Source organism: Equus asinus, chromosome 23, assembly GCF_041296235.1.
Source record: "Equus asinus isolate D_3611 breed Donkey chromosome 23, EquAss-T2T_v2, whole genome shotgun sequence".
Classification (NCBI taxonomy): Eukaryota; Metazoa; Chordata; class Mammalia; order Perissodactyla; family Equidae; genus Equus; species Equus asinus.
The window spans coordinates 49,372,252-49,398,326 of record NC_091812.1 but is presented as its reverse complement, the minus strand read 5'-3'; the positions used below and the strand labels follow the sequence as shown (position 1 = coordinate 49,398,326).

Genomic DNA, 26,075 nt, shown 5'->3' with positions numbered 1-26,075 from the left:
TCTTTATTATGCTGAGGTAAATTCCATCTATACCTAGTTTGTTGAGAGATTTTATCACGAAATGGTGTTGAATTTCCTCAAATGCTTTTTCTGCATCAATTTAAATGATGATGTGATTTTTATCCTTCATTGTGTTAATGGTGTGTCACATTTATTGATTTGCATATGTTGAACCATCCTTGCATTTCAGGGATAAATCCTACGTGATCATGGTGTATGATCTTTTTCAAGTGCTGTTGAATTTGGGTTGCTAATATTTCATTGAGAGTTTTTGCATCTATTTTCATCAAGGTTATTGGTTTGCAGTTTTCTTTTCTTATACTGTCCTTTTCTGGCTTTGGTATCAGGGTAATGCTGGCCTCATAAAATGAGTTTACATATGTTTCCTCGTTTTCAATTTTTGGAAGAGTTTAAGAAGTACTGGTGTTAATTTTTCCTTAAATGTTTGGTAGACTTCACCAGTTAAGGCATTTCCTCCTGTGATTTTCATCACTGGAAGGTTTTGATTACTGATTCAATCTACCTTCTCATTATAGGTTTTACAGATTTTCTATTTCTTCATTATTCACTCTTGGTAAGTTGTCTGTTTCTAGGAATTTATACATTTGGCATATATTTGTTCATAGTAATCTCTTATGATCCTTTGTGTTTCTGTGGTATCAGTTGTAATGTCTATTCTTCATTTCTGATTTTATTTATTTGAGCCTTTTCTTTTTCTTAGTTACTCTAGATAAAGGTTGTCAATTTTGTTGATCTTTTAAAAAAAACCAACTCCTAGTTTCATTGATTTTTTCAACTCTTACTTCTGCTGATTTTTTCCTATTGTTTTTCCGATCTGTATTTCTTATTTCTGCTCTATCTTTATTGCCTCCCTTCTACTAACCCTAGGTTTACTTTGTTCTTCTTTCTCAAGTTCCTTGAGGTGTAAACTTAGGTAGTTTTTTCTTCTTTTTAACATAAGTCTTTATCACTATAAAATTCCCTCCTAATACGGCTTTTGCTGCATCCCATAGGTTTTAGTATGTTGTGTTTTCATTTTCATTTGTCTCAAGATTTTTTATTTCCCTTTTGATTTCTTCTTAATCCATTGGTTGTTCAAGAGTGTGTTGTTTAATTTCCACACACACATGAATTTTCCAGTTTTCTTTCTCCCGTTGATTTCTAGTTTCACTCCATTGTCATTGGAAAAGATTCTTGGTATGATTTCAATTTTCTTATATTTGTTAAGACTTGTTTTGTTACCTAACACGTGATCTATCCTGGAAATGTTCCATAGGCACTTGAGAAGAATGTGTATTCTGCTGCTGTTGGGTGGAATGTTTTGTATCTCTGTTAGTTCCATTTGGTCAATAGTGTTGATAAAGCCCACTGTTTCTTTATTAATGTTCTATCTAGATATTCTAGCCAATATTGAAAGTGGGTTATTGAATCCTCCTACTATTACTGTATTGCTATCTATTTCTATCTTCAGATCTATCAATGTTCCTTTATATATTTAGGTGCTCCAATGTTAATGGCATATATTGTTATGATTATTATATCTTCTTGATAAATGACTCTTCTGTCATTATATAATGACTTTCTTTGTCTCTTGTGACAGTTTTGGCAAAATACATTTTGTCTGATATGTTTTATTCATTCAGCCACTCTAGGTCTTTTGATTGGAGAGTGTAACATATTTACAATTAAAGTAATTATTGATAGGTAAGGACTTACTATTGCCATTTTTTAAAACTGTTTTCTGTCTGTCTTTAATTATTTAGTCCCTCTTCTCTTGCTATCTTCCTTTGTAATTGTTAGTTTTTTGTAGTGATGTGCTTTAATTCCTTTCTATTTTTCCTCTGAGTATCTACTGTAGGTATTTTCTTTGCCATTACCAGGCCAACATAAAACATCTTAAGTTATAACACTCTGTTATAAGCTGATAAAAACTTAAATTCAATCACATACCATAACTACATTTACTTCTCCTCACCCACACCATGTTATTGATGTCACAATTTATGATTTTTAAATTGTATATCCATAAACCTATTTTTGCAGTTACAGTTATTCTTAATAATTTTCTTTTAATCTTTACACCAGAATTAAGTGATTTATACACCACCATTACAGTATTACAGTATTCTGAATTTGTCCATATAGTTTTTAGCAGTGAATGTTATACTATTATGTGCTTTTGTTTTACTTTTTAGCATCCTTTTGATTCAACTTGAAGAACTTCCTTTAGCATTTCTTGTAAAGCAGTTCCAGTGTTACGCATTCCCCTAACTTTTGTTTATCTGGGAAAGTCTTTATCTCTCCTTGATTTTTGAAGGATAGCGTTGCCAGGTATAGTACTCTTCATTGGCAGGTTTTTTCTTTCCGAACTTTGAATATATCATTCCACTCCCTTTTGGTCTGTAAGGTTTCTGCTGAGAAATCTGCTTATAGTCTTACGGGGACTCCCTTGTATATGACTAGTTACTTTTCTCTTGCTGCTTTCAAAATTCTCTCTTTGTCTTTTACTTTTAACAATTTGCTTATACTTTGCGTAGAATTCTTTAGGTTCATCCTATTTGGGGCCTTTTGAGCTTCATCAATCTGGATGTCCATTTCCCTACCCAGATTTGGGAAGTTGTAGGCCATTATTTCTTTAAATAAGCTTTCTGCACCTTTCTCTCCTTCTTTTCTTTCTGGGATTCCCATAATGCATATTAATCACTAATGTTGTCCTATAAGTCCCTTAGGCTTCCTTCATTCTTTTTTCTTTTGGCTCTTCTGACTAAATAACTTCAAATGACTTGTCTTTGAATTTGCTGATTCTTTCATCTGCTTGATCAAGTCTGCTATTGAATTTTTCAATCATTATTTTATTATTCAGCTCCAGAATTCGTTTTGTTGTTTTTTATAATCTCTTTTTGTTGATTATTTTTTCATGTATTGTTTTCCTGACTTCCTTTAATTGCCTACCTGTGTTCTCTTATAACTCAGTGAGCTTCTTAAAGATGATTATTTTGAATTCTTTGTCAGGCCATTTATCAATGTCCATTTCTTTAGGGTAGGTTACTAGAGACTTATTTTGTTCCTTTGATTGTTTAGTGTTTCCCTGTTTTTTTATGTTCCTTATAGCTGTGTGTTTAATTCTGTGCATTTGAGGAAACAGCCACCTCCCCCAGGCTTTATAAACTGGCTTTGACAGGGCAAGACACTCCCCAATAAGCCCGTCTAGAGATTCTGGGACCCTCTCAAACAGCAAACACCCACACTTTTCCTTAGTTTTTAGCTGCCCCTACCAAGGTATGCCAGTTCTATTAGCACTCCTGGCGAGGTGAGACAGAAACTGACCCCTCAGGTGGCACAGTGAAAGGGCAGGATTTTGGAAGCCTGCTCACTCGGCTCACTGCCTTCTAGGGGAGAAGCCTGTTTCTGTGCCTTCTCCAAATCTCACAGAGCTGTGCCAGGTAACAACAAGCTGCTTGCCCCTCTTCCTTTGTTCTTAGCTGTCCCAGGTGTCTGAAATATGCTGGTTCTGTCAGCATTCTGAGATGAGACAGAATCTAGTCCCTCAGTGTACCAAAAGGCCAAGGATGTTTGAGGGATGCTTCACTGTGTCTTCCCCACCCCCACCTACCCCGGGGAACAAGTTGTGGCTTGAGGAAATTTGTTGGTACGGAGTAAACTGAAATTGCTCTTCTTACCTTGGTTTTGTACTTGTCTTGGGTACTGCGACTTAACTGGAATCTAGACTTCTCATAAAACTATTTCGATCTGAGTATCATTAGTCAACATTTCTGTGAGGGAACAAGAGCTGGGCCTTTTTATTCTGTGATCTTGCTGATGTCAATCCTCTCTTACTCTATATCTTGAATTTGTAATTTGAGACACAATCTTTTTACTTCTTACCCATCTCCTCCCAATATAGATATCCCTTGAATCTAATGCTCACAGGAACGGATTTGGAGCTATTTTATTTTGTAAGGTAAGTAGTAAGAACTGAGAAATGTTTGTTTTCTTCTGCATTGTCTCTGTTTCTCTGAGTTTCATTTTTCTGTTACTTTTGGTTTCCTGTCTTTTATGTTGGAGATTTTCTTCAAATGTCTCATGATCCTTCATCAAAAAGAAAGAGGCATGAAAAAAGATTGTTCTTAGCTTTCTTGGCCTGGGGGAGGGGCAGCTTGCCAACAGGAGATCATCTCTATCGGTACCTGTCATTTTGTTAGAAGACCCTTAAATGTTAGTATCTCTCTACTTTCTCTCAGAATGGCTCAGTTTCTTCAGAGAATTCTTCAGTCTTCTGTCTAGATAGGACAACGCACAGCCTCCAGCAATCTTGGAGCTGAACAATTCAGTGAGTGTTCAGAAGAATTGCCTTGCATTTGTTTATCCAGTTTTCAGCATAACCCTAACCCCTGTACTTTGATATGTCTGATGTCCCTAAGTTCAGAGGCTACTTGTTTTGATTTCTCAAGAGAATAAAACTCTTGTCTCCTGCCTCGATGAGAGGAAGACTGGGAAGTCTATGTTCTCTTTATATAGACTTTAATTCAATTTTCCTATTTTTTAGCATCATCTGTCCCTCCAACCATCAGATGTCATTGTTGTAACCTTTTCCTAAGACTTTCTAGATACTATGGATTTCACCTTTCTCCATTTTGCTTAGTCAGCTACCACTTATCAATTCACTTTATATCATTCAAAAATTTAATAACATCCCTTGCCCATTATCATCTTTTCTCCTGTTCTCTTTATCCAAAGGCACTTACACATTTTTAAAAATCCTTCACAGTCATTTTAGTGAGATTTCAGGAGGAAGTAGAGATAAATACTTATGATCAATCCATCATATTTAACCCAAATTTCTACTGTCACAGTTTCAAAATTTCTTTTTACATGAACTAATGATGTGATATTCTCTCTTTGATGGTAGCTGTGATTAAATATTCAATTAATTATTTTAAGAAAACTTACTTGGAAAATTTTCTAAGAATCTACACTTTCAGTCCAGTAGAACTTAAAGACATAAATAAAAATACAGACTTTCATAAATACTGATGTCAATTCCAAGACTTGGTCTTATGCTTATTAAATCAAAGCTAACATGTTTTATGTGAAAGAATGAAAAATCCTTCCAATAAATCAACATTACTCTTTTTTAAATATTTATTGAATTATGCAGTTAATTTACTGGGTGCAACGAACAAAACAAATTTGCAGACCTTCTTAAACTATTGCCTAACATTACCCTCTTAACATACAAATAAACTTATTTATTCTTATGTTCAAGACATTAGTTTCCCTTGCCTTATAGTTTAATATCATTCATTTACTTGCCCATTCATTCACTTATTCAGTGCCTTTATGCACTAATTCAAGGACTATGTTAAGCACTATGAAAACATGATAATATGGTCTTTATCCTCACAATGTTCAATGGCAAAGGCAAAGGACTGACACATATAAATATTGTAATGAAATATAAATGTTGTTAAAGCAGTATTCAAGAAGCTACAGACCCACGTGAGCAGAAGAGATCTCTATGTATGATTTGCTTAATGATATTTAATGAATCACAAGAACACAATTAACATCAACTTATATATGCTTTATTATGCTCTTCTCTCTGGAATAATTTCTGAAAATGGGGGAAAAGAGGGTATAATTATAAAGAGAATAAAACAAATGCATTAGTATCTCAAGATATTACCCAAACCAGAATCTACATAAGTATTTGTTAATATCCTCTGATTTAACTTCAAATCAATAATCAGTGTGAGAAGTCACTCAATCCATTGAAACCAAAATGAAAAAAGAGAACTTTACCCCACACAATTAGAAATGTTTCTGGTAGACTCACTTAAGGTAATTGTTCTATGTCCCATGATCTACAGGTCATCCTGCCCACCAAACCACCTCCCTCCATCCATCCTCTGGGGCAGTAAGAAGTAAAGCAAATTCAGCAACTCAGGGAAACATCCAAATGGAAAAGGAATTAGTAATATCACCCAAAAGAGACCTGAAGCTCATAAGTACATAAAATCCATTATATTGTATGTTTAATGATGGCCTCAAGAATTGTTGGTGATTCCTTGACACCTACTATTCTGGTTCTCTTCATACTTTCCTCTGTTCCACTCACAGAGCTTAGAGTATCTCTGGTGAAGGTGGTACACATCACAGTACAGAAACTTAAGGCAGTGCTACTCAAAATGCAGGACTGTGAATTGCTAATTACTGCTCTGCTATGAAATAAGGCAAGATAAGCAAAAAGCTTTCTCAATAAAGAAAGCATAAGTTTGAATTACATTCTGGCACATGTTCCTTACTGTTTCTACCAACACAGGTCTACAAACTGTACTTAGATCACTGCCCTATGACATTTAAATAAATGTCAAGTAACAGAAGAGAAAGAAGAGAAAGTACATAATACAAAAACAAAAAGAGAATAGCACTATTTGCACAGGTTAAAAAAAAAAAGAGTGAGAAAAATAGATCAAGTTATAGCCCAACTCTGAATGGATTAGTAGCAGCAAGGAAACAAAGTAAGTCACTTCCTGGGATTCTTTGTCATTGTAGGTGGATCATGATCTGCAGTACCTTAAGGCAGAGCTGCAGAAAATTCAGAATTGTACCTTGTTGGATAAAACTATTTACAATTTTACCAAGCAAAATAACAGCAGTTTCTGCTTTCCTACTCCAAACTCAAAATAATGTTCTTAATAGAAAAAATAATGTATTATTGACTTTAAATTCAAGATAAAATGTGTGCCTAGGGCAAAGGTAATGGACTTTGGCAATAACACATTTTTAGTTATCCAAAGAGAGTTGAACAATTCAAGTTCCTATAGTTCCTAATGTACTGATATTCTATGAAACTCCATGTTACTGTTTCTTCTGTGTTAATGTTTCCTTATGCATTCAAAAATAAAATACAGTGGTTGTACTCTTATGACACTAATAATATTCTCAAGTGAGAGTTTACATATAATAGCAAGGAAAGTGAATTTATAGGGCTAATAAACAACAAATGAGATATCCAAAATGTACTTTTGGCAGCAGCAGTTCATAATAAACTCATAAAATGACAGGTAATCTCAAATATCTATAAATCATAGAAAAGAATATCTTCTACAAACAAATTCATAAGGAAAATACAATATATATAAATGTTTTCTATTTGCATGCTATTATTCTATTAGGGAAATCAAAATTTTATTTTCAGTAACATAAAATTCTACTTAAAATAAAATTAGCGAAAACCCTTTTTACATTTTTCCAGAAATCGAGGAAAAAAATAATTACATTAATATAAATATACTTATCACAGTACAAATTGTCTATTACAAATTGTCTCTTTCTACAAATGTCTTTCTAACTGGAAGGTACTCTTTAACAGCTAAACAGAACTATCTTTCTCTAACTTTCAGCTCAGTATCTGACACTCAGACAACACTCAACTGATATTTGTTGAATGAGTAAATGCAGTGGAGACATCATCTGTTTTGATGATGGCCATGCGTTTGTGAATCTCACAGTCCAGTTTCTTTACAACATTTGTTATCCCCTATGCATCTATACCTAAAGGTAATTAAGTTTCCTCTAGAAATCCATTAAAAAGGTCCTAGAATTTTCACTGGTTAATTTTACCCTAATTTTATAAATCATTTTCTTCGGTGCCTTATGTCTTGCTTTGTCTGAAAGTGAAAATGTGAAACAGAACTAGTGTTTGAAAAAGAAATCAATAAAATGTTCAGAGCTGAGATACTAAGAGCCTAGTAGAGGGTTTGGAAGTTAAAGACACAGAGGAATTACTGGATTTGAGTGACAGTGCAAAAGAGAAAGTGACTGAACTTGGGGATTGATTTTCTGTTCAAAAAGAGACCAAAAGGTATCAAAGATGTGAAATTTCGAGAAAAGGAAGAAAATGGCATGCTTGTGGTAGTGAAAAAGTTAGGTAATTAAAAAACTCAAAGGAGAAGCCAATAAGGTCTATAGATAATGTACTTAATTTGAAGGGCACCATAGGATATGAATTAAAAATGCCACAGGCAATGGATATAGAAAGATACATAAAAGAAAAAGTCCCAGAAAAGGATATAAAATAGCTCTTAGATTATGCTTAATAAGAAAAATGTAAGTGAAAACTATTTCAAATTACCATTTTTCACCTTTCAGATACGATACAAAAGCTTGAAAACAATGAAATGGCCAGTGCAGGGAAAATAAGTACCTTCCTACATTGCTTAATGGAAGTATAAATTGGCACAACAATTTGGCAGTACCTATCACAATTACAAGTATATATATCTTTTGATCCAGTGTATAAATCATCTATTGCTAGAAAACAAAATACCCCAAAACTTAGCAGCTTACAATAACAAGGACTGGGACATCAACTTCTGACATGACAGTGTGAGGAGCTCTGCTGACCCACTCCCCAGAGAAACTTCTGAACACTACAAAAAAAAAAAAAAAAAACCACCATTAAAGCCTCTGTAAATGGTCCTAGGGGAAAACAGCAAATGAAGAAATACCTATTCAACAAAATCTACAAAAATCCAGCAAGAAAGGCAAGCATTTATGGTACCTGAACCAAGTGCATTCCCTCCCTGCACCTTTCCAGCTCAGCAAGGAGAACAGTCCACTCTAGATTGCTGCAGCAAAGAACACAGGGTTCCATCTCCCCCAAGTTCTCAGTTGGAGGGGATTTTCCCAGGAGAAGCAAGATATCAGCGTTTCCCATCCTGCCCCCAGCTAACTGCTGCTGAGGCCAACTCCTAGGCAAGCATTGTTCAGAGGTGGAGATGCCATTCTTCTGCCCAGCCCCCATTTATGGAATCAAGGTTCTACCTTGCGCATAGACCATTGAGAATACTGGAGACCCTAACTCCCTTGCCCTACCTTATGACACAATAGTTCCACACCAGGAGAGGCAAGCCAAGAGGACCTAAGCCTGCTGCCTCCACTCCACCAAGCAATCATCTCCCAGAGTGGGGTGTCAGTCAGAGAGAAGCATGATATTGTCCCCACCCACAGCTCTGGAGGCCTCACTCAGATTTTAGCTGATGATGGGGGAGGGACTGGAGAAGTAAGATGTAAAACACAGAGGTCCCAATCTCTTCCCAAAGGGAAGTGACTTCATTTGAAATACAATGTGAAGAAGCTCAAGCCTAGAGGTGCTCTCAAGAACAGTGTAGGCTGTGATGAAAGGCAATTAGGAGGAGATTCAAGATACAGACTAAACTGTAGGTCAGCTAGTTTGCAGGAGAGATATGAGGGATAAGACACCTGGAAGAAGCCCTTCTAGGGCTGGAAAAAATATCAAACACTGACTCAGAAACTTAAAAGGAGACACAATTTGATTGAATTAGTTTGTAGAGCAATTTATACCCTAGGGCAGTGTTGAAAATAATTGAGCAATCAGCCTCCAGGTAGTAAAGTTTAACGGCTCAAGGAAAGAGAAGAAGACAGCCCTACTAAAATCACTATCATCCAAGGGTGACCACAGGCATACCCAAAGCTGCACCTTCCTGAGGAGCAACATCAGAGGCTTCACACTGTGGGAGGGGAAATAGACTTTAAAATAATCCAGCCAACCACCAATCAAATCAACAAGCAAATATTAACAAGCCTGGGGGAGAGGGGTGGGGAAAACTAGTAGCCAGATTTGCTACAATTATAATATCTCAAATGTCTACTTTCCAACAAAAAAATTACAAGTCATGCAAAGAAACAGGAAAAAAATGACCCATACACCAAGAAAAAAAGCAGGCAACAGAAACCGCCTGAGAGAGTAACTACATGTTGGATTTATCAAAAAAGACGTCAAAATAGCCATTATAAATATGTTCACAAAACTAAAGGAAACTATGGTTAAAAAAGTAAAGACAAACAATGACAATGTTGAAACAAATAGAGAAAATTAAAAAAAAAAGTTAGAAATTACAAAAAAAACAAGTGGCCACAGACAGGAATTTGAATCCACACACGCACAAAAAAACAAAGAGCACTGGTAAAGGTAATTATGTAATTATAAGAAAAGGCAGTTTAAAAGCATGTTTTTTCTACTTTCTTCTCCTACCTGATTTGAGAAGTAATTGCATAAAACAATATGTATATAATGTATTGATGGGCTCAAAACATAAAAAATGTGAAGTGTAATATAACTGTCAATAACAGCACAAATGAGGTGGATGTTAGCAAAGTTTCACTGAGCTAAGGAAACGACTACAGATAATAAAGCAATAATTATAACAATGCATTGCTGTGTTTCTAACAGTAATAGACATAATATGTATAACGATAATACCACAAAAAAGGATAAAAGAGAATATAGCTATATTTCAGTAAAGTTTCTATATGTCACTGGAATTAAGCTTGGACAAATCTGAAGCTGATTCTTTTAAGATACATGTAGTAAACCCTAGAGCAACCACCAAAAAAAAATTCAAAAAACATATAGTTGTGCCACACGATGACATTTCAGTCAATAGCAGACCACACATATGACTAATCCCATAAGATTTGTACCATATAGCCTAAGTGTGTAGTAAGCTATATCATGTAGATTTGTGTAAGTACACTCTATGATGTTTGCACAGTGATGAAATCGCTTAACAACACACTTCTCAGAAAATATCCCCATCATTAAGCAATGCACAACTGTAGTGAAAAAAATCATTAAAGAAATTAAAATGCTACATTAGAAAACATTCACTTAATGCCAAAGAAATTACTAAAGGAGGAATGCAGGAACAAAAAAAGACATGAGAGAGATAGAAAAGAAAAAGGGAAATGGCAGAGATGAATTCCACTCTATCAACAATAACGTTAAATGCAAATAGATTAAACATCCCAATCAAAAGGCAGAGATTGGAGGCCGGCCCCATGGCCAAGTGGTTAAGTTCGAGCACTCCACTTTGGCAGCCCAGGGTTTCGCCAGTTCAGATCCTGGGCACAGACATGGCACTGCTTGCCAGGCCATGCTGAGGCAGCATCCCACATGCCACAACTAGAAGGACCCACAACTAAAATATACAGCTATGTACTGGGGGGATTTAGGGAGGGAAAAAAAAGCAAAAATAAAGAAGAAGATTGGCAACAGTTGTTAGCTCAGGTGCCAATCTATAAGAAAAGGCAGAAATTGTCAGACTGGATAAGAAAACATGATCCAAAAATATGCTGTCTACATAAAACACACTTGAGATTCAAAGACATAATGAAAGTAAATGATGGAAAAGGCAAATGCAAATAGCAACCACAAGAAAGCTGGAGTAACTATACTAATATCAGACAAAGTAAATTTAAACAAAAAAGTCACTAGGGAAAAACAGGTACATTTTATAACAATAATAGAGTCAATCCATCAGGAAGACATAACAATTATAAACATATATGCACCTAATAATGGAGGACCAAAACACATGAAGCAAAAATGACAGAAATGAAAGGAGAAATGGACAATTCAGTTATAATAGTTAGAGACTTCAATATCCGAGTGTGATGGTTAATTTTATGTATCAACTTGGAGGGTGTTTTCAGATGAGATTAAGATTTACACTGGTGAACTCTAAAGAAGCAGAATGCCCTCCATAATGTGGGCAGGCCTCATCCAATCAGTTGAGGCCTGAATAGAACAAAAGACCAACTTCCCTGAACAGGAAACTTTCCAGCAGACTGTCTTCAAACTTCATTTGCACCATCAGCTTTCTTGGGTCTTGAACCTGCCAGCCCACAGTGTAGATCTGGACTTGCCAGTCTCCATAATCACACAAGCTAATTCTTTATAATGAGTCTCTTTTTATATATATACTCAAACAGAACCTTTTGGTTCTGTTTCTCTAGGAAATTCTGACTAATACACCCACTTTCCATAATGGATAGAAGAACTAGACAGAAGATCAACAAGGAAATAAAAGACCTAAACAACCCTATAAACAAACTAGATCTAACACACATCATTAACATACTCAAAAACAACAGAATAAATATATATAAAGTGCCCATGGAACATTCCCAGGATAGATCATATGCTAGACCATTTTTTAAAACCTGAATAAATGTAAAAGGATAGCAATAATACAAAGTATGATCTCTGAACACAACAGAATAAAATTGGAAAGCATATGGGAAAAAATTGAGAAACTCACTAATACGTGGAAATTAAACAACACACTCCTAAATAAACAATGGATCAAAGAGGAAGTCAAAAGAAAAATCAGAAAATACTTTGATATGAGTGAAAACGAAGACACAAAATATCAAAATGTATGGGATGAAGTTAAAGCAGTGCTTAGAAGAAAATTTATAGCTATAAATACCTACATTAAGGAAGAAGAAAGGTCTGAAGTCAAGAACCTAATGTTCCACCATAATACACTGAAAACTAAGAGCAAACTAAACCTAAAGCAAGCCGGAGAGAAGAAGAATAAAGATTAGAGAAGAAACTGATGAAATAGAGAATAGAAAAACAACAGAAAATTAATGAAATCAAAAGCTGGTTCTTTGAAAAGATCAACAAAACTGACAAGCTAGATTTGACCACGATAAAAAGAGAGAGGCCTCAAATTACCAGAATCAGAAATAAAAAAAGGGCATATTACTAACAACCTAATAAAACCAAAAAAGATTATAAGGAATACTATGAAAAATTATACACCACTGAATTAGGTATGTTAGGAGAAAGGGACAAACTCCTAGAAAGACACAAATACCAAAACTGACTCAAGAAAAGACAGAAAACCTGAATTGACCTATCCCAAGTGAAGAAATTCAATTAATAATAAAAATATATATATATCCACAAAGAAAAGCCCAGGCCTGGATATGTTTACCACTGATTTCTACCAAAGATTTAAGGAAGAATCAATACCAATTCTTCAAAAATTCTTCCCAAAAACTAGAAGAAAAGAAAACATTCTTCAACCCACTTTATAAGGCCAGTATTACCCTGATACAAAAAAACAGACAAAGACATCACAAAAAAGGAAACTACAGACTAACACCTCTTTTGAATATAAATGCAAAAATCCTCAAGAAAATACTAACAAACCAAATCCAACAACATATTAAAAGAATTATAGATCCTGACTAAGTGGAATTTATCCCAGGAATGCAAGGTTGGTGTAATATCTAAAAATCAATTAATGTAATACATCATACGAATAGAAAACAAAAATCACATGATCATCTCAATAGACAGAGAAAATATATTTGACAAAACCCAACTATCTTTTGTAATTAAAAAAAAACACTAAATAACAATAGAATAGAATAGAAAGGAACTTTCTAAATCTGCTAAAGGACATCTATGAAAAACCCACAGATAACATTATACTTGGTATGAAGGACTAGATGCTTTCTCCCTGTTATCAGGAATAAAACAAAGATGTCCGCTCTGGCCAATTCTATTCAGCAATGTACTGAAGCTCCAGCCAGGGCAAGTAGGCAAGAGAAAGAAAGAAAAGGCATTGAGCTTGGGATGGAAGAAGCAAAACTATCTATATTTTCAGATGACATGATCTTGTATGTAGAAAATCCTAAGGAATCCACAAAAAGAATGAGAATAAACATGTTCAGCACATTTGTAGAATAAGAGATCAATATGTAAAAATGAACTGTAATCTACACCCTTACACTGAACAATCTAAAAATAAATTTAAGAAACCAATTCCATTTACAATAGAATCAGAAAGAACAAAATACTTAGGAAGAAATTTATCTAAAAAAGTGTAAAACATAAACTCTGAAAACTATAAAATATCATTGAAAAAAATTTTTAAAGATCTAAACATTTGGTAAAACATCCCACATTCATGACATAGAAGACTTAACAGCAAGATGGCAATACTCCCAAACCGATCCACAGATTCAATACAATCTCTATCAGAATCCCAGATGACTTCTTTGTAGAAATTGACAAGCTGATTCTAAAATTTATATGGAATTGTAAGGGACCCAGAATAGCCAAAATAATCTTGAAAACTAAGAACAAAGTCGCAGTACTCATACTTAGATTTCAAAACTTAGTACAAAACAACATCCATCAAAACAGTATGATACCAGGACAAGGACAGACATATAGATCAATGGAATAGACTTAAGAGTTCAGAAATAAGCTCATATGCTTATGGTCAATCTATTTTCAACAAGAGTGCTAAGACCATCCAAAGGGGAGAAATAGTTTTTTCAAAAGGTGCTGGGACAAGTGGATATGCAAAAGAACGAATCTGGACCCTTAATTCACACCATATACAAAACTTAACTCAAAATGGACAAAGACATAAATATATGATTATCATTATTTGTCTGTGAGGAAGGAAATGAGGCAGCTGGAGACAGAGGTAAGAGGGAGACTCTTCATTGTATATTCTTCAATAATTTTAAAATGTTGAACCGTATGACCATATTACCTAATCAAAAAATTAACTTTTTTTTAAAGTCACAGAAAGTGTTCTAGAAAGAATTCCAGTTAATAAAAATAGAAAAAATGACAAAATTATAAAATCACAATTTTTAACCCCTAATAAAATAATTCAGATAAAGATAATCAATGTACACTAAAATTATTAGGTGAAATGTTGATGGAGAAGTGAACACTTGCATGGTACCAATTATTACATTTATTTGCTGGATTACTTGTTGGTCCTAAGGGTAAAAATACAATTTTATAATGGAGGGGTTAGACTGTCATTACCCGAATGCAGTGATAAATATTGTCACTCCTGAAAGTGGCACAATCAAACAGCAGGTGCCTCTTGATATGATATGCTATAACGTATATGGCACAACCTTTGAAGTATTTGTGCCAAAAAGGTTGAACCTCAATATAATCAAGGTTTAGATCTACCTTCCAGTTTATATTAAAGAGGAAAAGTTAAAATGACAACACAAGGAAGCAGTCAAATGAATTCAGAATGTAGGATATCTAAAGGACAACTAACAACCATGTTTGTTTAGTTAGACAATGCCATTAAAAAAAAAGAGTATAGGTTATTCTAGATTAAAGAGACATAACCTATTGATCAACCTTAACATCACAAAAAAGAAATGTGGATAAGACACTATATGTGCCTCCTGATGTGATGTGATAAGAATTACATACTAACACTGAAGAAGATTTTTTTTGCCAAAACATCAAACCTGAATCTGAATAAGCCTCTAGGTCTAATTACAAGTTTATGGTAACTATAGGACAGAGGATTAAAACCAGAAAAATCCAGAATGTAGAAACTCCACAGGATAAATAACTGAATTTATTCAAAAATAAATTGCAAAGAAAAAGAGAAACACAAAAGAGGAGGAGAAGAAACCTATATATTCAGTGGGTAGACTATGTTTGAGTCCTCATAGGAACAAACAAACTTTTTAAAAAAGTTATAAGACAATTGGAGGAATCTGAAAACTGACTGGATATGTGACTATATGAGGGAATAATTAAAGAATTCTAAGTATGAAAAAGATATCATGGTTACGTTAAAAACAGCCGTCATCTTTTAGAGAGAGAGTCAATCCTCATTCATGGATTCAGAATTTGTGAACTTGCCTACTCACTAAAACCTACTTGTAAGCCTAAAATCAATACCTGTGGCACTTTTCAGTCCTTTGCAGGCATGCATGCACGAAGTGGTGAAAAATATAAGTCACCCAAACAACATGTTCCCAGCTGAGGTCAAACTAGGGACGCTCTGCCTTTTTGTTTCAGCTCTCACTATAAACAAGTGTTCTTCTCATGGTCTATTTAGTGCCATGTTTTTCACATTTTTGCGCTTTTGTTGATGATCTCACTGTTTAAAAGGATCATCAAGCGAAGTGCCAGAAGTGCTGTCTAGTGTTCCTAAGTGCAAGAAAGCTGTGATGTGCCTTACGGAGAAAAGAGCATGTTAGATAAGCTTTGTTCAGAAGTGAGTTATAGTACTACTGGTCATGAGTTCAACAGTAATGAATCAACAATATATATTTTAAAAGATGTCTTTAAATAGAAACACACAAATAGCAAGAGTATAAGTTGATAAAAATGTTGTGACCAGAGGCTCACAGAAACCTAATCCTTTATACCCCCACGGAGCAATGGTTCAGTGTTTGAGAATTCAGTGCTTGCAATGACTTTATAGAACATCACTGCTATGAATAACAAGAATTGACTATAAACACTAATGTAACCGCAGGTAAAATAACATCATGTCTGGGATTTGCTTCAAAATAATCCATTTTGAATCAAATGAATTCAGAATATAGGATATCCTAAAGGACAACTAACGTAGACGGATGATGGTAGACAGAGCAGAGGAGCAAAAAGCAGTAGAAGGTTATAGATGAAACAAGATTGGTCATGTGTTGATAATTGTTCAAGCTGAGTCATGAGTAAACATGGGAGTTCATTAATGCATTCTGTCTGGCTTTGCAACTAATTAAAATTTTTCGTAATAAAAATTAAAATACATGCACAGAAACATATGCATATAGACATCCTACCAAAAAACTTATAAAGACATATACTAAAGTACCAAAAAGTCAAAAAATAAAGAATTATGGATAAGTTCAGCATTTTCCAAAAGGCTACTAATGGCATTTGGAGGGTATAAGTCTTTAATTGAGTAGGATTATCCTATTCATTTCACAAGGTTTAGTAATTCCAGCCTCTGTCCACTAAGTCAGTAGCACCACTGGTTGAAACCAATGATGCAGGCAAAGCTTCATCCATAAGGCCATTCATTGCAGCATCATTATACAATCTTTTTTAAATAACCTTAATGTACAACAACAAGACACTGGTTAAACATAAATATGGTATATAAAAATAACAGAATACATTGTAACTCCTAAAAATATTATAACTCCTTCTTGAAGATGATGAACTGACAATGTGACACTGACATCTCCAAATCATACCACCCTGAATAAACCCCTATCAGCATGGAAAAGAAAAAAAGTGATCCAAAATGGACCACAAACTTGACAAATATCTGAAAGACAGAGACAAACCCTGAGAAAAATCATAATCCACAAGCCAAATAGTGTCTATAGTGGAAGAGAAAGCTGTTTTTTCTGGAAGAGGCCCAGAGAGGCTATAAATACCCAATTAGAAAGCACAGAGAGCTGAAGCCCACAGAAATCAGGATCACTAATTAAAGAACCATTTACCAAAAAGCTGGGCTTCTCACTCATCTATGTTCAGAACAGCATTTGCCTACAGCAAATGGCTGAAGACTACTTTCAAAACAACCATTTGCCTCACAAGGTCCCTACTATGCTCATTGGGGCAAATAATACAATCAGAAAAGGGACTGACTAAAGAGCCTAACTCTCATTCTCTACAGTGAAACCCATCTGCCATACATCCTTCAGGAAAGCTTGTCAATAGTCCCCTCCCCGACCCCTTACAAAAAGCCTACAGTCAATCTTTCCATTCAGAGGAGAAGCCTTCTAGTAAACAGGTATAGAAAAATGCAAAGCCAACCCATCATAAGCAACTTATCTATATTAAGCAACATAGAACTTCATTGAAATACAAACAATTAGTGGAGGATCATCATGCACTTGAAGAAAACCATCATCATTAAAGAAAAGGACTAAGAACAAACAGAGATTACCCAACAGAAAACAAAGATAATACAAGAAACAGAAAAGAACCTAAAAATTATCATCAGAAAGATTAAAAAGTTATTCTTTTAAAGAAGACTGGTAGGAAAAAGGAAAAATCAAACAAGAAATTTCTTAGAAGTAAAAATTTGATTTCTAAAATTAATCCAAATAACAAAATAGGGCAAATGCAAAAAAAAATCTATTCACTGATGGAAGAAAAAGTAAGAAGGCCATTCAGGAGACAGAATAAAAAGATGGAAAATATGAGAGAATAGAAGGCCAAATCCCCAAGATCCAGCCTCTAATAGAGTGCTGCAAAAAAGAACACAGACAATGAAGAAAAAATATAACAGAAGAATATTTTCTTAATCCAAAGAAAATCTTAAGTCTGGAGACTGAAAGGGCCCAACAGAGGCTGAGGTTGAATTTTTAAAAGACTCAAGTTGATAGATGATGTTGAAATTTTACAATATCACATATAAAGAGAAAGTCCTAAAAGTGTCAAGCAAGCTACCTACAAAGAAATAAGAATCACACTTGCATTGGGATCACATACACTTGGTAGCACCACCACAGGCTAAAAGAAGATAACAGAGCTATACTGTCAAAAATCTGAGGGAAATTACATGGACATAAAATTTTACGTTAAGCTAAAGTATCAATCAAGCACAAGAACAAAAGAAAGACAGTTTCAGGCATGTAAGAAGTTAGAAAGTAGAACCACTTGTGTATCTTTTCTGAGAAAAAATTTTGAAAACATAATCCAACAAAAAGAAAAAGGAAGATGTAGGATCCTAGAAACTATGGAACTAGTTCAAGAGTACCATGAAAAGAAATCCTGGGATGACAGCTATGAGTAGGTTTAAACAGCAGTTGGTCTAAATTCATACCATCTTCCAAGGGCCCAAGGAAGAATGCCTTTGGCCATTATACAAATGTCAACACAGACATCTTTACAATAAGAAAAGCAGAAATGAAGGGCAATTAGAAGTTCCACAGGTTAAAAAAGGTTGTCCAGGAAGACCAAGGAACAAATACTATACAGACTTAAATATAGCATCATTTGGGTAACTAATGGACTATACAGAAAGACAGTCTATATTTGACTTTGATACTGAGAATATTCTTTTTTGACAAATATAGATTGAATAGCATACCATTTCTCCCTCTCAAAAGGTCCAAACATACTAGATGGTTCTCTACAAAATAAATATTTACGTAATTGTAAAACTATAAATGCCACTCATAAGTTTCCAATTTCAAAAGTCAACTCAAATTCCAAGGTATCTCATAGTGTGATCTATTGACTACAACATCAGAATGCCTAGAAAGTTTATTCGAAAAAGACTCCTGGACCTCATCCCTAGAGATTTAGTAGGTCAGAGAAAAGTCTCAGAGATCTACATTTTAATAAATTCTCCAAGTATATCTTATGCACACTAAAATTCTGAGAATCATAGCTGTAAAGCAGTAATCTTCAAAATTTTCCATTATATATTTTATCAGCAAAAGGCTTTTGAGTACCCACCCCCAATATATGTACATTTATTTATAAATTGTATATATATACTTTTATATGAAGATATATATTATAAAATGTGAAAAATAGAAAACAAAGAATGAGAAAAATGATCTATGATAGTTTAATATTTGCTTCTGTCTCAACCAAGAGAAAAGTGAAAATTAAAGATAGCTTTAGAAAGTTTAAAAAAATAAATTAGAAAGTTGCAAAATATATAAAAATAAAAGGAGAGGGGGGATAAAGAAAGAATCACAGAAATGACAACTGAAGTCCCAAGACTATATCTTCTGGAAGGCATATTCTGTGAAAAAACAGAGTGAGACTGAGAGTGACCCCATTTCATCTCAAGGATGATTGAGATGATCCTCAATCAGGATCATGTGATTAACAGGGTACTTCAACAAAAGACTTAATTCTGATCATCAAAAGGGAAAAACTGATTGACAAATTAAACACACAAGCAACAGGAGGAGAAACTGATTATACTATTTTAAGAATTCACAATAACCAAGGATGGTAAAGTTAGACATAGGTATGTATACCCCAGATTTTAAAAAGTCAAATTCCAGACAATACTGGAATGATCCCAGGGCTAGACACTCCAAAGGTAAATATAGTTCAAGTGATCAGAAAAATTATATTCATATTATATAATCATGATTCCAATAAAGAAAAAGGAAAAGACATCCATATGCTTAGCTTCTCATTTAGGAAATGTAATGAAATCCATTTAATAGGAAAGCAAGTGCTTTAATTGCTGTGCTAAGTGTCATGGGACCACTGTATACCTAATGTTTGATAAGGAGTAACCAGCATCACTCCACTGTTTCTAATGACCAAGGAGAGGTTCCATAACCTGTAGTTAAATGACTGGGCATTCCCTACAGGGTAATACAGAGTGATAAGTGAAATCCCTCAACCTATTCCAGAACACTTATTCTACTCTGGCAAGGTCATCCTAGGCTTTCAAGTACATGTTACAATTATCTTAGGGGAAAATTAAGCCATGTCTAGGAAGTTGCCAACAGAGGCAGTCTCGGAGTAAGAAGTCAAACAACAAGGACTTCTCCAATTTTTAAAGTTGAGCTATAACAGCTCAAGGCACACACACAGTGTCTAAGTCACAGTTTTATATCTTACCTGGAAACTTCCCAAATACATCAGAATATGAGCAGAAGATATGGCCTATTTGTACTTGGTGAATTCACACCCCTTGAAATAAATCCAATAATTATACCATGCTCACATTCATTTGGAAGTCAAATGAATCTCTTCATGGGATTAACGCCAGGTTTTAATTTTAATAATGAAGAGAAACAAATTCAACAAACCAAAAACTCATGAAAAAATAACTTGGGAGCTCACCTTTCCACAACCAAACTGACCGCTTGTGTGAGATCTGGGTGTGTCACCTGGAGCCGTTTCCACAAAGACCATACAAATTCTTTATCAGCCTTAAAGAAACAAAAGACATTTTAAATGTATTGCTTTGTAGCTAAATCAGGGAAGACACGACACTATATAAAACTAAAAAATGAAAAAAAATAATTACTTGATCCCTAGTTCTACAACTACAAAATACATTCTTGAAAAGTATAGCAGGAAAGCTTTATTTTTAAGAAGTTCTTACACTGGTAACCCACATTCACTTTTACTATTTCTACCACTTACATTTTAGGGTGTAAATGTTGAAATGCTAAATAAATATCAAGGTAAATTCACTCTAAAACAAAATTACCCTATAGCTACTGCTCCATTTTTCACCTTCCTTTTTCAGTGATATTCCTTGAAAAAGTTGCCTATAATCACGATCTCTACTTCCTCATTTCCTATTCACTCTATAACCTCATCCAGTCAGTTTTCCCTCCCCACTATTATGCTAAAATCATTTTTCAAGGTCCTCTACATGGCCAAACCCAATGGACAATGGACAATTTCAGTCCTCAATGCCTAGGTCAGTTGTTATCAACCCTGGCTGACACTTAGGAATTGCTTTCGGAGTTTTTTTTAAATAGTGATGATCTAGAGATTCTGATTAAATTGGTTTCAGGTAATGTTCAAGCATCACTATTTTTTAAAAGCTCCTTAGGTGATTCTGTGCACCCAGGAATAAGGACCACTGCCCTAAGTGACCTCACTCAGTCCCATGGTTTTACATCTCAACTCTACACTGATGACTCCCACATACTCCCACATTTCTATCTCTAGCCCTTTCCTCTACCCTTAGGTGCAGACTTGAATCTCCAACTGCCTACTCTAATTCCACTTGAATGCCTAATAGGTATCTCAAATTTAATTTATCCAAAATAAAATTTTTGATTTCCTACCCTCTCACAAACGTGCCTCTCTGCATCTCGGAAAACGACGCCACCATCTACTCATTTGCTCAAATGCCTAAAAACTAAGAATCAGTCTTGGTCACTCTCTTTTCGTCGGACTTATATCCAAAGGACCAGTAAATCCTATTGGCCTTACCTACAAAATATCCCCAATTCTAGCCACTTCTCACCACCTCTACCACCGTCATCCTAGTCCAAGCCAACTCCATCTCTTGCCTAGCTCTCCATAATGGTCCCCAGCCTCCCTATAGCTCAAAATCCTTAACTGGGTTCCTTTCAGATTAGGAAAATAATCCAAACTCTTTACCCAGCTCAAAAGACCCCACAGTATCTGGCCCCAATACACACCTCTCCAACCTCATCTGTCACTCTCCCACCTTGTTCACACTAACCTTCTTGCTGTACTTTTACCAGGGCCTTTGCACATGTACCATCTACCAGATTTTTATACAGATTATTCTCACACTACATTCAGGTCTTTGCTTAAATGTCACCTCTTCAGGAGAAGTCTTCCTTGACTACTCTATGTATACCCACCAAAACTCACAAGTCTCTGGTAACCCCTTACCCTGTTTAATTTTTTTTCATAGCACATTTCATTTTATAATACTATATTTGTTTGGTTGTTTGTTTGGGTTTACTTATGTGGCAGATATCTCTATTTGTATCTGCCTCCATCATCCATTCTCCCCTACCTATTTGTTATAGAAACCATTTTGGCTCTTTGGTGCCCAATTAAAAGACTGGCCTCTCTTGCCTATGGGCTAGGTGATTAAGTTCTGCCAATGAAATATAAGAATTATTGCTGGAAATCTTGAAATTAGACTTATGTCTACCAAATACGTGACAAATATTTTTTCCCAGTACGCTGTTGCTTATTTAATTCTATTTATGATGGAGATTTCTGGCAAAAAGGAGTTATTAATTTTATATATTCAAATGTACCCATCTTTTCCATTATGGCTTATGGATTTTATATACCAATTAGCAAGGTCTTCTCTACTCCCAGATTAGAAATATATTTACCCATACTTTCTTTTAAAATTTTTGTTTTCATTTTTTAATGCTCAAATCTTTGATCTATTCAGGGTTTTGTTTGTTCATTTTTTAAAGACTTTAAAAACTTTTAAAGACTTTGGATAGCCTGAGTACTGGAAAGTACTACCTTATCTATTCTTATATATCATGCTTTACTTTATCCCTTTAGAAGCAAGAATTCAGCTTTGTATATTAAAATGATTCAAGTTAAAGACAAGAAATGTCAATATATACATCACATGTCATAACCTGTTTGAAAGGCAGTGAAGATAAGGAGAAAGAAAGCTAATGCAACATTATGTGCTCTAACATCTCTATTTTTAAAAACTATGTTGATGAAATTACAAAATCCCTTGAAACCAATATTATCTATAAATATATCTTATAATTTGCTCCAAACAACATAGCAAAGATTCATATGTATTGTCACCTCAACTTTTCTACCTAAAACACTAGGCAAGAAAGATTAATATAAGTAAAAATGTAAGAGTAGGTTTTCAACATTTATAAAATAACTGAGTTACTTCAGCTTAAATAAGTATAGTTTACTAATAAAAGACTTAGCTCTAGCACAGTGAAAGGGACATAGTAAGAAATCAACAAATATCTGATGAAAAAGTCTTTACATCTTAATTTATACATTTTTTTCTCTTTTCTCTTTCTTTTTGTTGTTGTTATGGTTAATGTTTACTCCACATCTCCTCTTCAATCCCCAAGAAAGAGAAAGTAACAACAAATTCTCCTTAAGCTGTTTGTATCATAGAGGCCAGAGAAAAAAGCAACCAGAAGACTCCTCCAGAAACATTCCATTGTTACTAATTTATAATTACAATTTATACCCAGAAGTCATTTTGAGGAGAATTTTCTATTTCCAAGTTTCTTTAGTTTAAACTTTAGTTATTAATTTTTTTTATGGTTAGCAATATTATTCAGATTTTTGTCACCTAAAAATACTCAAATGTCTAAGTGATATCTGATTTTTTTTTAAGTAAGTTCTTTTACGAGCAATAAAATGCTACGAATGGATTGTTGGACTATTTTATGTACTCATTTTTGTGAATGTTTTAGTTATTTAAATGGTATAGCGTCTTAAACGTGGATTATACCTCTAATTACTAAAAAGACCCTCTTTCATATACAAAAAGAAATAAAGCCCTCCCGAAAAGACACAAAACTAGGTTCCAAACTATTCCAGACATGATTAAAACAAGGAAACTATTGCCAATCACATTCTCTTTATATTTTCCTATATTTTCCCTTCCTTTGAGCACTTAACTATTTTTTAAAAAATTAAAAATAAAAATGATTAAAAATTCTCATTATAAAATTCTTTATTCTTATCACATAACTTCCACACAGAATCAAATAATTTAAAATTTAAATTAAAAAACCTACTCCCTCTCACAAAGTTTATTAAAGTTGGCCTATGAAAGAGTTAACTAAATGCTAGGAGATTTGGGTCTAAATTATCTCAGCGGTAGATTGGCTTTGACTTTCACTTATCAGCTGGAATGGAAATAAATGTCAACTTTACAGACATAGACACCCAAAATTGTCTTTTTCATCACATAACTACTTTTCCAGCACCTAGTTTAGTGTCTGGCAACATAATAGGCCCTCAGTTGACCTCTACTGAAGGAATAAATTCCACAAACATATGAAAACTATTTCTTAAATTTAAACAAATAATTTGCCTATCAGAACTAAGGGAAGACAATGGAAGGAGTTTAATTACAAAGTATGGCACAAAATAGCCACTCAATAAATTATTATGAAAAATAATTGCACAAAAAAGATTCATTAGAACACAGCTACTGACAATGGTGAGGATTCCAATTATACAATATGTTCTCAAAATTTTTTTGTTTGTGAATGACTGGGCAAGGTTTCAACACATCTAAATATTTAACAAAAAATATAACTGGCTGAGTTTTCTAGTCATATACTCTTAATTCCAACATGATATGCTTCATGAAAGTTAGTTTCATCATTAAAGTTGGAATAATGAACATATATTTCACTTAAATGCCCTAAATAATTTTTTACCCAAAACTGGCTCTTAGGTTTCGTAAATATTCTTGACCACTAGTAAAAAAGGAATTAAGCTTTGACATATATATATATACACACGTACACACACAAATATAAATGTGTATACACATATATTACACATATATAACATTACTTTTTCTCATCTTGCATTCTATAGATGATAAATGTGCACATTTACATACCCACAGCATCCTTCGTCACAAATAGAACACATTTTGAAATATATAATCAAAATTAAGAGTATGGTGAAGTTACGTTCTAAATCAATGAATAAGGCATAAATGTTATGGACTTAAAATTATCCTTTGGAGCACCCTTGAAAGTTTCTTAGGAAAAAGCTACATTTGGAAGCTAACATCCTATCCTCAGTAAGTCCAATATAGACAGTTTTTCTCCCCATGTTGAAATTAATCATGTTTTCTTCAGCTAAGCATTATGTGTATGTTGATTGCTAATCTGGGGCCATATGAAAAAAAACGTTTAACTAAATACGTATTACAATCACATAGAATAGGATGAGCTGTTCATATTAAGAGAAACACTTGTAACTGAGATTGTTTTCTATCACATGCTTATTCTGAGTCATTCCCATGGAGTAGAATGGTACATGGAATCACTCAAACTTTCTTTTTCTCCACCACTACATATAATTGAATTCTAATTAAGTTAAATGTGGAAAACAACCAACTGACCTAAGTGAAACTTCTACTTATGACCAGAGACTAATTAGCAGGGTTCTTTTTCCCAAACTGTATATTTGACCCATTATTGGATTGTGAAATTAATTTAGTAGATCTGACCAGCATTTTCTTAAAGAATAGAATTTAAAGGAAAATATCAGAATTCATAACACACAGGGTAAATATTCTTTCTTAAATTATATGTATGTGTATGTGTGCATACTTACTCGGTTGAGATATAAAATGAATTTCTTATTTTGGGTTACCATTTTTGAAAGTTTCAAAAAACATAGAGTTAATGCTATATATTCTAGGGTACTATGACTTCTACCTGAATCAGTAAATGAATAACAAATAAAAAAAGATGTAAAAGTGAATGCTTAATTACTTCAATGCTTTTTTACCAAACAATTAGGAATTCAATTATTATTTCGCCTAAGTTTCCCCAAAAGCAAGAGTATGGTTTGACTAAACTTTTATAGTATGGGATACTGCCAATCTCATCTAACATTACTGGAATGCCTATGATCATCTAACAGTGTCAACATTATAAAAATCTCAAGAACCATTGTTCTAGGCTAATTATGACCATTTCTATTCTTACATCTGCCTAAAGAACTTCCATCATCTTCCTAGTTCATATATGTCCAAGGTCACAAAGGCCAACACCATGTTTGAAGCTATATTTTTAAAGAATATAACAGTGAATGTATTTGGGGGAGGGAGTCATTGGGCAGTTTCCAACAGACTGATTTCCTTAATCAAGTCACTCATAAAAAGTAAATATCTTAGCTCCTTAGCCAGCTAAGGGTATAACTATGGGAAACAGAGCAAGGGCTAGGGCAGAATGAATGGAGAAGATAGGGGCAAATAGCATCTTAG

The 26,075-nt window shown here is 34.1% G+C and overlaps 1 protein-coding gene across 12 annotated transcripts in view; it reads right to left on the bottom strand.

The window, feature by feature from the left end:
* CNTLN (centlein) overlaps positions 1 to 26,075 on the bottom strand; it is a 332,812-nt gene that overhangs the window by 304,540 nt on the left and 2,197 nt on the right. For 10 of the 12 annotated variants that reach the window (XR_011497243.1, XM_070495472.1, XM_070495463.1 and 7 more), the window contains exon 2: positions 20,450 to 20,538. Coding sequence is in view for 11 of the 12 variants with exons in the window: in XM_070495472.1 (XP_070351573.1) it covers positions 20,450 to 20,538 (89 nt within the window). In the remaining variant the exon portion in view is untranslated. Of the gene's footprint in view, positions 1 to 8,352; positions 8,436 to 20,449; positions 20,539 to 26,075 lie in introns of all 12 variants that reach the window. The other 2 variants (XM_070495470.1, XM_070495468.1) reach the window with 1 other exon arrangement.